This window comes from Glycine soja, chromosome 10, assembly GCF_004193775.1.
Source record: "Glycine soja cultivar W05 chromosome 10, ASM419377v2, whole genome shotgun sequence".
Lineage (NCBI taxonomy): Eukaryota > Viridiplantae > Streptophyta > Magnoliopsida > Fabales > Fabaceae > Glycine > Glycine soja.
Genome location: NC_041011.1, coordinates 34,712,686 through 34,725,198, shown reverse-complemented (window position 1 = coordinate 34,725,198; position 12,513 = coordinate 34,712,686). Strand labels below are relative to the sequence as shown.

Below are 12,513 nucleotides of genomic sequence, written 5' to 3'. Positions count from 1 at the left end.
TTGTTTCAAGCCATATAAAGCCTTTTTCAATTTATAGACATGATTTGGCTTATCCAATATTTCAAAACCTGGTGGTTGTTCAACATATACTTCTTCTTGAATTAAGTCATTTAGAAAAGCACTTTTAACATCCATTTGATAAAGCTTAAAGTTCATTATGGATGCATATGCTAAGAGCATTCTAATGGCTTATAATCTAGCAACTGGAGCATATGTTTCTTCATAATCTATACCTTCTTCTTGATTATAACCTTTTGCAACTAATCTAGCCTTATTTCTAATGATTATTCCATGTTCATCTAACTTATTTCTAAATACCCATTTTGTTCCTATAATGGGATAGTTTTTAGGTTTCTCAACAAGTTCCCACAAATTGTTTCTTTCAAATTGATTCAGTTCTTCTTGCATAGCAATTATCCAATTATCATCTATTATGGCTTCTTTTATATTTTTAGGTTCAATCATAGATACAAAAGCCATATTATTGCATAATTCTTTAATAGAATGTCTAGTTGTTACCTCTTTTGAGATATCACCAATAATGCTGTCGAGGGGATGATCTTTTGAGGCTTTCCATTCTTTTGGAAGTTCATTATTTGATTTGGTTTCTTCTGGAGGATCTTCATTGCTTCCTTTCCCTTTTCCTTTAGAATCTTGTCCATGAATATGAATTTGTTCTAAAGATTCTGCAATATCATCTAGCATATTCTTTCTTGACAAGATAGTATTAGATTCATCAAAAGTAACATGAATGGATTCCTCAATACTCATAGTTCTTTTGTTATATACTCTATATGCTTTACTTTGCAATGAATATCCAAGAAAGATGCCTTCATCAGATTTTGCATCAAATTTTCCTAGATTATCTTTACCATTATTAAGCACAAAACATTTGCAACCAAAAACATGCAGATGTGAAATGTTGGGTTTTCTACCAATATATAACTCATATGGGGTTTTCTTTAAAATGGGTCTTATTAAGGCCCTATTTATGATGTAACATGCAGTATTGACGGCTTCAGCCCAAAAATATTTTGGAAGAGAAGTATCATTTAATAAAGTTCTAGCAATTTCTTCCAATGACCTATTTTTTCTCTCAACAACTCCATTTTGTTAAGGGGTTCTAGGTGTAGAAAAATTATGCTCAATACCATGTTCTTCACAAAATAATTCAAAATCTTTGTTTTCAAATTCACCCCCATGATCACTTCTAATGGATGCAATCTTAAGATTTTTCTTGTCTTGTATAACTTTAGCAAGTTTTCTAAATGCTTGGAATGCATCACTTTTATGAGTAATGAATAATGTCCAAGTATATCTAGAGAAATCATCAACTATGACAAGAGCATAGTAATTTCCTCCAAAACTCATGGTTCTAGATGGACCAAAGAAATCCATATGCAATAATTGTAAGGGTTGAGTGGTTGAAACAATATTTTTAGGTTTGAATGAGACTCTAGTTTGTTTACCCTTTTGACATGCATCACATAGTTTATCTTTTTCAAATTTCAATTTAGGCAAACAAACTACTAAATATTTTGAAATTAATTTGTTTAAGTGATCCATGTTTATGTGAACAATTCTTTTATGCCATAACCATGGATCATCATCTTTGCTAAGAAAACAATGATTCTTATCTAGTTTTAGGCTTAAGTCTATCATGTATACATTGATGACTCTATGTCCTACATGCTTTATATTAATGTCATGCTTATGTTCTATAAGACATTTTTGAGAATCAAATGATACTAGATAGCCTTTGTCACATAATTGACTAACACTAAGCAGGTTGTGCTTAAGACATTCAACAAGTAGAACATTTTCAATGGAGTTTGAAGAATTTGTACCTATTTTACCAACTCCAAGGATTCTACCTTTGTTGTTGTCACCATATGTTACATGCCCGCTTTTCTTGGGAGAGATATGTGTAAACTTTGATGCATCTCCAGTCATATGTTTTGAACATCCGCTATCTATGTACCACTCCTTCCTCAAAGACACCTACATAATCAAGTTTTTGACTTAGGTACCCAAACTTTATTGGGTCCTTGTGTGTTAGTGTAGACTGAAGATCCTTTTGGGACCCATATCATTTTAATGTTGTTGTAGTTTTTCTTAAAGTAGCAAGTAGATATGCCATGCCCTTTTCTTCCACAGTAAAAACAAGTGATAGAACTAGAATTATATTTTTGTGTGGAAGTAAAGAGGTTTTTATGAGGTTTTTGTTGTTTTTCAGGTTTATATCCTATTCCAGCCTTAATAGAGACACGTCTTTGTTTTCCTAATATGACATCTAAATTATTTTTACTATAAGAAAATTTTGCAAGTGAGTTTTTCAACTCTTTAATTTCTTTTTCATATTTTTCACAACAACTACAAGAATCAAATATTTTCTTGTCAGAAATAGTAGAGATATGAACTTTTTCATTTGATTTAGAAATTGAGACTTTAGTTCTAATTGATCTAATTCTTTTTTTAATTTTGAAATTTCATTTTCTAAATATGAAATTGTTTTCTTAGAAGATGAAACTAACTTTGCAAGTTTAATTGACTCTTTATGCAAATCAGCAAATGCATCTTGTAATTCATCAAAAGAAATGGATAAGTTATTTGATGTTACCTCTTCATCACTTTCATAACTTTTAGCCATTAGACAGAGGTTTATCTCTTCATTTTCTGAATCTTCAGAAGATTCCATATCATTGTCATCCCATGTGATGTATGCTTTCTTCAATTTCTTTTCACTAAAGTTTTTCTTTTCATACTTCTCCTTCTTTTTCTTGAAGATAGGACAATCAACCCTCAGATGTCCAGGTTGATTGCATTCAAAGAATTTTGGAGTAGAAGATGAAGTTTTTGTCCTTCTTTTAGATTTAAAATTGGGTCGCCTTTGATTTCCTCTTACTTTAAGAAACTTGTTGAACCTTTTTACTTAAAGGCTAAGATCATCATCTTCATCTAGATCAATTTCTTTATCACTTTCTTCTTGGATTGAAGATGAGGCTTTAAGAGAAATTCCCTTCTTTTTCTTGTCATTTTCTTCATGTTGATTTAATCTCAACAATTCCATTTCATGTTCCTGTAACTTTCCAAATAGAGTAGCAAGAGTCATGTTAGATAAATCTCTTGATTCAGTAATGGCTGTTACTTTAGGTTGCCATTCTCTGCTTAAGCATCTTAATACTTTGTTTATGACATCTTCATTTTGAAACTCTTTCCCTAAGGCTGCAAGATGATTTACTATATGTGTGAACCTCTTTTGCATGTCTTGAATGCTTTCATTTGCATTCATCCTAAATAGTTCATATTCATGAGTTAATGTGTTTATCCTAGATCTTTTAACATCTGTTGTACCTTCATGTGTTAATTGTAGAGTGTCCCACATTTCCTTAGCACTCTTACAATTTGAAACCCTGAAATATTCATCCATTCCCAGGGCAAATGTAATTATGTTCATGGCTTTTAAATTGTATTGTACTCATCTTCTATCCTCTTCAGACCATCTATCTCTAGGTTTTTCTATTGTTATGCTTTCACTTGTTGTGCTCCCATCTATTGTTGTTCTTTCTACTGTGGTGGGTATATAAGGCCCTATTTCTATGGCTTCCCAAATATTTAAGTCTATTGCCTCAATAAAAATTTGCATTCGGGTTTTCCAGTAGTGGTAACCCTCTCCATTAAAGATTGGAGGTCTATTGATTGAATTTCCTTCTGGAAATAAGAAGTTTGCTGAGGCCATTTTTCTTGAAGCTTCTAAACTTTATACAAGAATGAAGCTTTGATACCACTTGTTAGACAAGTGGCCTCAGATATCTTAAGAAGGGGGATTGAATTAAGATATTGCAAACTATTTCCCAAATTAAAATTCTATTTCACTTTCTATGCAAGTTACAAATTCCCTTAAAAAGGAACTCTTAAATAATGATTCAAATAGAACAATCTGACTATAAATATAAAACAATAATAAATAAAAGAGTTTAACGGAAGAGAAAATGCAAACTCGGATTTATACTGGTTCGGCCACACCCTTGTGCCTACGTTCAGTCCCCAAGCAACCTGCTTGAGAGTTCCACTATCTTGTAAAATCCTTTTACAAGTTCTGAACACACAAGGACAATCCTTCCTTTGTGTTCAGAATTCTTTTACAACAAGAGACCCTCGGTCTCTTAATCCCTTAGAGAATTTAGAAAGAAGAGAAGAATGAATCTCTCTTGAAAGAGATAGATTTTACAATCTGAGCACTCAATTGATTCCTTATTGAATTGCAAGTGTATTGGCCAAGGAATTCTTAAGAGGATAAAATGTTTTTGCTCTTTGAGAGAATAAGACTTGTTGTTCAGAAAAACTCTGAGCAAATTCGTGTTTTAAGTCACATATATATAGACCTTTGGTGGTCATGTAAAAACCATTTGAGAAGATGTGACTCTTAGAAATATTTTTCTGAAAATCTCCTCTGGTAATCGATTACAGGATTTGTGTAATCGATTACAGGTTTTAAAATTTGAATTAAAACATTTATTAACTGCTGGTAATCGATTACCAATATGGTGTAATCGATTACACAATCTAAAATTTGAATTCAAATTTTTAATAGCTGTTGTAAACATTTTTTGCCACTAGTAATCGATTACATCCTCTGGTAATCGATTACCAGAGAGTAAATATCTTAAAAAACACTTTTTAACATAAATTACTTGGCCAAACCTTTTGCTATATCAATTAGGAATTTCCTTCCTAATGTACTAGTGATCATCTTGATGTTTGTGTCTTGTATTCTTGAATCATTGTCTTGAATTTAAACTTGAAAAGTGCATTTGCATCATTTGCATCAAATCATCATGATCACACTTAAAGTTCGTAGACCATAGCTTTCCAGTTTTTTCGACGTTTTCCTCGAGTAAACGTTGGTGGCGACTCCGCGCATCTTCCTCCCATGGAAGACACACCCGTGAGCCCTCGCGTCGCCCTCCCGCCGAAGGGTAGGTTGCGACAAAAGGCTTTTTCCAATTCAGAATACACAGGTAGTTTTAAAGACATAAAGGGAATGAGATTTGAGTTTTGAAATGCTTGAATGCATTCGAAACTCTCATCAGAAAAGAAATCCATATCTATGAACTTAGGGTCAGTGATAGAATGAGAGGAGAAGAGGTTTGTGTACCGTATACGTTGTTCTTCCGATGAGAACAATGAGGAGGAGGAAATGGAGGAAGGAATTGGAATATCCTGAGCCTTGGAGTGCTGTTGGCTTCTACTTGAAGAACCCTTGCGCTTCTTCGATGGTTCTGCCATTTGAGAGACTTATTCAAAATTTCAATTGGTTTAAATGAAAGAGGATGAAAAAAGATGAATTTTGGGCTTTGTGGGACGTGATTTGGATAAGAAATGAGTAAGTTATGGCAGAAATACGAATTTGGAACGAGGGTTTCGCGAGAAAAATGGAGGTTTCTAATTTCTAATTTTGAAATCTGAATTTATAGGAGCAGGGATGTGTTGTAATCGATTACAACATTTGGTAATCGATTACAGTATTGTAGTAATCGATTACCAGAAAGCTTTTTAGGAAAACTAAGTGTTGAATGAATTCTTAGTGAAAGGATTTGAAAAGGAGTCAAAATATTTTATATCTAAAAACTCTTATATGAAAATAAATATATATAACATAATAGATTTTTGAAAAAGCATTATGAATATCTTTTAAGCAAGTAATTCACATATCATACAAAAAAATCATGCAATAATCATATGTACTATCAACTATTTGTTTTAATAATAAACATCATGCTTCGAGAAAGAAAATAACTCAATCAAACACAAAATTCACAATAGCAATCAACCAAGACAAACAAATAAAATTTTGTTAGTCATCATATAAACAAGTTAATTGAAAGGAAAGTTTCAACCAACTTAATTTAAAAGAGAATGGTTTTGATGTTACCTTTTTCATGATTTAAGTGCCTAGATCTTCAAAGATGGAAGTCAGACTTTTGCTTTTTCCTTAATCTTCTTTAGAGATGTTCTTATCACTTTCATAGTCCTTGGATAGAAGGTTGATCTCCTTCTCCGAACCATCGGATGAGTCATTGTTATCCCAAGCAATATACGCCTTATTGGATCCTCTTTCTTTATAGCTTTTCTTCTCATTCTTCTTGGGCCATGACTCATTTGAGGGACAATTTGCCTTTATGTGACCGGGTTGATTACACTTGTAGCATTTAAGTGTAGGAGAAACTTCTTGGGATCTCTTCCCATTATTGAAGTTATGGCTTCTCTCCATTCTTCTATTTTTAACAAATTTATGAAACTTCTTCACAAAGAGTGAGAAGTCCTCTTCATCATCAGATTCTTCTTCTTCTTCTTCTTGCATTGAGGAGGAGGCTTTGAGTGCTATGCTTCTTTTCCTTTTGTCGGTTTCTTCATTTTGGTTGAGACGTTGGAGTTCCATTTCATGTTCCTGCAATTTGCCAAACAAAGTGGCAAGAGACATAGAGGAAAGATCTTTACTTTTAGAAATAGCAGTTACCTTGGGCTGCCATTCCCTACTTAAACATCTTAAAACTGTATTAATTAAATCTTCATTAGGGAAGATTTTTCTTAAGGAGGCAAGATGATTGACTATGTGTGTGAATCTTTTCTGCATATTTGGATGTTCTCATTAGGGTTCATCCTAAATAATTCATATTCATGTGTAAGGGTATTGACTCTAGATCTTTTCACATCAGTGGTGCCTTCATGTGTAAGTTGGAGAGTATCCCACATCTCCTTTGCATTTGAACAATTTGACACTCTAAAATATTCATCTATTCCTAGGGCAGAAGTGATGATGTTTTTGGCTTTAAGAGTATATTGGATTCTTCTTCTATCCTCTTCAGTCCATTTATCTCTAGGTTTTTGTGTAGTTGTGCTAGTGCTTGCATCTACTATGGTGGGTATGTAAGGTCCTATTTCTATTGCTTCCCAAATGTTTAAATCTATGGCTTCAATAAAGATTTGCATTCGGGTTTTCCAATAGTGGTAACCCTCACCATTAAAGATAGGTGGCCTATGGACGGAGTTTCCTTCAGGAAATAGAGAATTTGAGGAGGCCATGAATCTTGAAGTTGTGAAACTTTTCTCAAGATACCTGCTCTGATACCACTTGTTGGATCAAGTGGCCTCGAAATAATTAAGAGGGGGGGGGGGTTGAATTAATTATGAACGTGTCTTGACTAATTAAAAAGTCTATCCTTCTTAATGTTACTAGATTCAATTAGGCTTTTACTACTAAGTTAAGAAAGTAAAGAACATAAATAGAAACTTAACCAAAAGTAAAAGCGATAATTAAAAGTACTCAATGGAAATTAAAGAGTGTAGGGAAGAAGAAGACAAATACAAGATTTATATTGGTTCAGCCACAAACCGTGTCTACATCTAGTCCCCAAGCAACCTGCGGTTCTTGAGATTTCTTTTCAACCCTGTAAAATCCTTTACAAGCCAAAGATCCACAAGGGATGTACCCTCCCTTGTTCTCTTTAAATAACCAAGTGGATGTACCCTCCACTTGAACTAATCCACAAGAGATGTACCCTCTATTATTCTCAGTATAACAATTCCCAAGTAGATGTACCCTCTACTTGTACCATAAAGGATGTACCCTCCAATGTGTTGGGACAAAGAATTCTCAGGCGGTTAGTCCTTTGAATCTTTGTAAGGGGAAACAAAAGATATCTTAGGCGGTTAGTCCTTTGAAATCTTTTGCTTAAGAGGAACGGAAAAATCAAAAGAATTCTCAGGCGATTAGTCCTTTGAATCTTTTGTCAAGAGAGAAGGGAGACACAAAAGAATTCAGGCGGTTAGTCCTTCTATTCTTTTGGAAAAGGGAGAAGAGAATGAAAAAGAATAGCACAAGTTTTTGATCAAAGAACTTTTCTTGAAAGAGAAAGTATTGAACAAAAACTTTTAGAAAGATGAAGAGAAATGAGTTAAAAAGTTCTGTAGAAAAGCGTTGAAAGATTGTTGAAAGATTCATTGAAAGATTCATTGAAAGATTGATGCCATGGTCACATATTTATAATCTATTGATGCCTCAAGTTAAAGTTTGTGACTCTTGGAAATTTCTTTAAAACTAGTCACCCTTTAAAAATTGTGACTCTTTTGAAAAACTAGTCACTTAAAAAGTTGTGACTTTTGAAAAAATCTTTAGAAACAAGTCACTTGAGGATTTGTGACTTTTGGAAATTTATTTTTCAAAATCAGTCATTGGTAATCGATTACCATTAAGGTGTAATCGATTACACATCAACAGATGCGACTCTTCATGTTTAAATTTTGAAAATCAAAATGTTTAGAACTCTGGTAATTGATTACAAGTATTGTGTAATCGATTACACGAGTTTAAAATTATTTAAAACTATTTAAACATAAATTGTGACTCTTGAAATTTGAAATCTAACGTTTTAAAACACTGGTAGTCGATTACTACCTTCTGGTAATTGATTACCAGAGAATAAAACTCTTTGGTAATGATTTTGTGAAAACTTCTTGTGCTGCTCAATGTTTTGGAAAACTTTTTTAGTACTTATCTTGATTGAGTCTTCTCTTGATTCTTGAATCTTGATCTTGATTATTCTTGAAAATTGATTCTTGAAGCCTGATTCTTTGGAACTTGCTTAACTTTTGATTCTTTGGCATCATCAAAATAATCTTGGAAGTCAATGCTTCCACACTGCCAACACAGTCACAAGCGGTTCAACCTTCCCATTCAGCAGTAATGCAGGTTGGAGGTTGCAGCATATATGGAGGAGCGCATGAATCTGGTTGCTGTATACCCCTTGATGATGCTACAAAGGAAGTGAATTATATGGGGAATCAGAACAGACAAGGATTCAATGCAGGTGGTTTTTCAGGTTACCAGCAAAGTTCAAATTTTAATCAGAATCAAGGGCAAGGATAGAGGTCTCACCCAGGAAATCAGTTGAATAAAAACCAAGGAGGACCATCCAATAGACCTCAGAATCATGGGCCTAGCCTATACAAGAGGACCATCAAGCTGGAAGAGGCGTTGGCTCAGTTTATGCAAGTTTCAATGTCCAAACACAAGAGCACTGAGTCAGCCATAAAGAACCTGGAGATCCAAGTGGGACAGCTAGGCAAGCAAATAACTGACAATTCTTCTGGAGGTTTTGGAGCGAATACTGAAAAAAAATCCTAAAGAAGAATGTAAGGTTGTCATAACCAGAAGCAAGAAGGCAACCATGGTGGAAGATGAGAGGAGCATTAGTGATGAGAAGGAGTTAGAGGCTGTAGAAGAAAAAGAAAAAAAAAGAAGATCAGATAAGGGAGAAAAAATAAATAATAAGGAGAAAGAAATAAAAAAAAGAGAATATGAGGAAGAGAAAAAGATGAAGAGTGAGTTGGCCAGAGAATAGAAGAGGGAGCTTGTCCGATGCACAGGAAGGAAGCACCATACCCTTTGGTGTCGTCCAAGAAAGACAAGGAACGACACTTCGCTCGTTTCCTTGATATCTTCAAGAATTGGAGATAACTATCCCATTTGGAGAAGCCTTGCAACAAATGCCACTCTACTCTAAATTTCTCAAGGATCTGCTGACCAAGAAGGGAAAATATATCCATAGTGATAACATTGTGGTGGAGGGAAATTACAACACTATTATCCAAAGAATTCTCCCACCAAAACACAAGGATCCAGGGAGTGTCACAATCCCTTGCTTGATTGGTGTGGTGTTAGTTGGAAAAGCCCTTATTGACTTAGGGGCTAGCATTACTTTGATGCCTCTCTCCATGTGTAGAAGGATTGGAGAGCTAGAAATCATGCCAACAAGAATGACATTGCAGCTGGCAGATCGGTCTATTACAAGGCCCTATGGCATGGTAGAAGACGTTTTGGTCAAAGTGCGACAATTCATTTTCCCTGCAGATTTTGTGATCATGGACATCAAAGAGGATGCTGAAATCCCATTGATTTTAGGTCGTCCCTTCATGTTAACAACCAATTGTGTGGTGGATATGGGGAAAGGTAATCTTGAAATGAGTGTGGATGACCAGAAGGTCACATTTGATTTGTTTGATGCAGCAAAACACTCAATTGACCGGAATGTTTGTTCGAAGATGGATGAAATTAAGAATGAGATAGCTCAAATGGCCAGAGCTAAGATTACACAGGACCCTTAGAGATAACATGCGTCAAGCTAGTGACGTTAAAGAAGCGCTTACTGGGAGGCAACCTAGCTTTTTCTTTGTTTTCTTAGTCATTATTTTCTGTGCATCATTGCATATAGCTAGGTTTCAACTTATTTGTGATTGTTAGAGTCATAATCAACATGTTTTTGTATGATAGAGGGGTTGGCAAAAGCTTCTATGAAGCAATGGATAAGGAAAGAACTTAGAAAAATTTTCAGTCATCCACTCACTCAGCACGTTCTATGCGCTAAGCGAATCACACCTCATGCACTGAGCGAGTAGCACCTTGCGCTAAGCACACCATCCCTCACCCATTGGCTAAAGGGGTCTCGCTAAGCGAGACAGTTGCGCTAAGCCCAAAAACTTCTTTGGAATGACATTACGCTAAACGCAAATCACTCTCTGCCTGGACCCCCATGTCAATTGGGCTAAGCGGGTCATACCCGCTAAGCCCAAATCTCTCTTTGGAATGACATTACGCTAAGCGAGACCATCTCGCTAAGGGCTACCCCACTGCTGCATCTTGAGGCATTTAATTCGCTAAGCCGGCCATGTCCAACTTAGCGGAAGTTGCATACCAATCAGAACTGCATAACTCGCTAAGCGTGCACCTATGCGCTAAGCCCAAAACCTTCTCGGGTTTTCTAATTCTCGAATTGGGCTAAGTGAGTCTATCCCGCTAAGCGCATTAGTTTGAAATCTAAAAATTCAAAAGTAACAGAGTGCTCGCTTAGCGAGTCACTCACGCTAAGTGAGACAGTCGAAACTGCCAAAAATAAGACATAACTGCCTTAGGCAGTTACTTTTGTGCAACATTATAACCTTCCCACTCATATACCTTGCAATCATTGGCATTCATCTGCACTGCACTTTCATGTTCTCTGCTTCTTTGCCTCCATCTTGCTTGCAACTTCTCTGCGATCCAAGTAAGTACCCTTTTCTTTCTTTTATATTTTTTTTTTGAACCCTAGGGTAGAAGCCACTTTGCTTTCTTTATGATTTTTTATTTTGTGTTGGTGTTGCTGTTGATTTGTTATTTGTTTTATTGTATGATGTTAGGGGTTTAGTTTAGAGTATAATGTAGGTTTATTTGATGGGTTTTGCTTAGATTTCCTATGCCTGAAAGTGGCTAGGGAATTGAGGCTTCGAAGCCCTAATTTTATTTGGAAATTTCAATGTACTCGCTAAGCGAGCTTGCTCACTAAGTGAGTTCATCCATTTTGGATGAATTTTTGGGTTTTCAGATGAACTCGCTAAGGTGGCCCTGTCCCGTTAAGCATGTTCATCAATTATGTTTAAATTTATGCTTATATATATGAACTTGCTAAGCCACTGCACTTTGACTTAGCGAGTATTTAAATTCCAAGTTTTTAATTTATGAGTTCGTATGAACTCGCTAAGCTGGCATGCCGCGCTTAGCGAGTCAGTTTAGTTAGGTCTAAGTAATAAAGGTTATTGGTATTCTGGTTGGGGCTGAGCGAGCCACGCTCGCTAAGCCACCATGCCTCTGATGTTTGAATAAGCCAGGGCTAAGCGAGTTAGTCTCACTAAGCCCAAGGCAATTTAGTTGTTCTGAAATTTTGTTCATGCACTAAGCGAGTCATGTTCGCTAAGCAGAATTTCATCTCTATTTTTGAATAAGGCTTAGTGAGCCTGCTTGCTAAGCCAATTATGTTCCAGTGGTCAAGTAAAGCTAAGCGCCCACTGGCGCTAAGCCTATATCGTGTGTCGTGCTAAGTGAGTCTGTCTCGCTATGCGCAATTAGCTCTCTGTCGGAGAATAAGGCTTAGTGAGCCATGCTCGCCTAGCCATTGTGTTGCTTCAGCTAAGCGAGGGTGTCTCGCTTAGCCAGAGTCTTTATTTTTTAGTAGTTGCGCTAAGTGTATCATGTCATTTTCCTAAGGTGCACTAAGCGAGCCAGTCTCGCTAAGCGCCCATTCCTTTTTTCTATTTTAATTTTCTGCTTTCAATCTTGAATAAAACCTGTCTAATTTTCTTCTCTGTGATTCTTTTGATGCAGATGGCCTCTAGAAAAAGGAAAGCAACCGCCTCCAGACCTGAAGAACCCTACGACACGACTAGATTTATTTCAGAGGTCACATGGGAACGTTATGAACAAAACGTTCACTCCAGGAACATCCTCCCAGAGAGGAACATTACTTTATATGTGACAGAGTATGACGAGTTCCGAAGGGAGCTTGAAAGGAGGCGGTGGCTGATGTGCCATCATTTTCTTCTATTTTCTAAACCCTTTTTGCACCATTTTAATTACTGATTGGTCTTAATTGTCAATTAATAAGGCAGTTTTATTATTTGGGCTCATTTAGCTAATTTGAT

At 35.7% G+C, this 12,513-nt stretch overlaps 1 protein-coding gene across 1 annotated transcript; it reads left to right on the top strand.

The window, feature by feature from the left end:
- Positions 1-9,549: 9,549 nt before the first annotated feature.
- On the top strand, positions 9,550-10,167 carry LOC114371673. Its single transcript, XM_028329037.1, has one exon. It carries the CDS (start codon positions 9,550-9,552, stop codon positions 10,165-10,167), a length of 618 nt encoding a protein of 205 aa, XP_028184838.1.
- Positions 10,168-12,513: the final 2,346 nt, after the last annotated feature.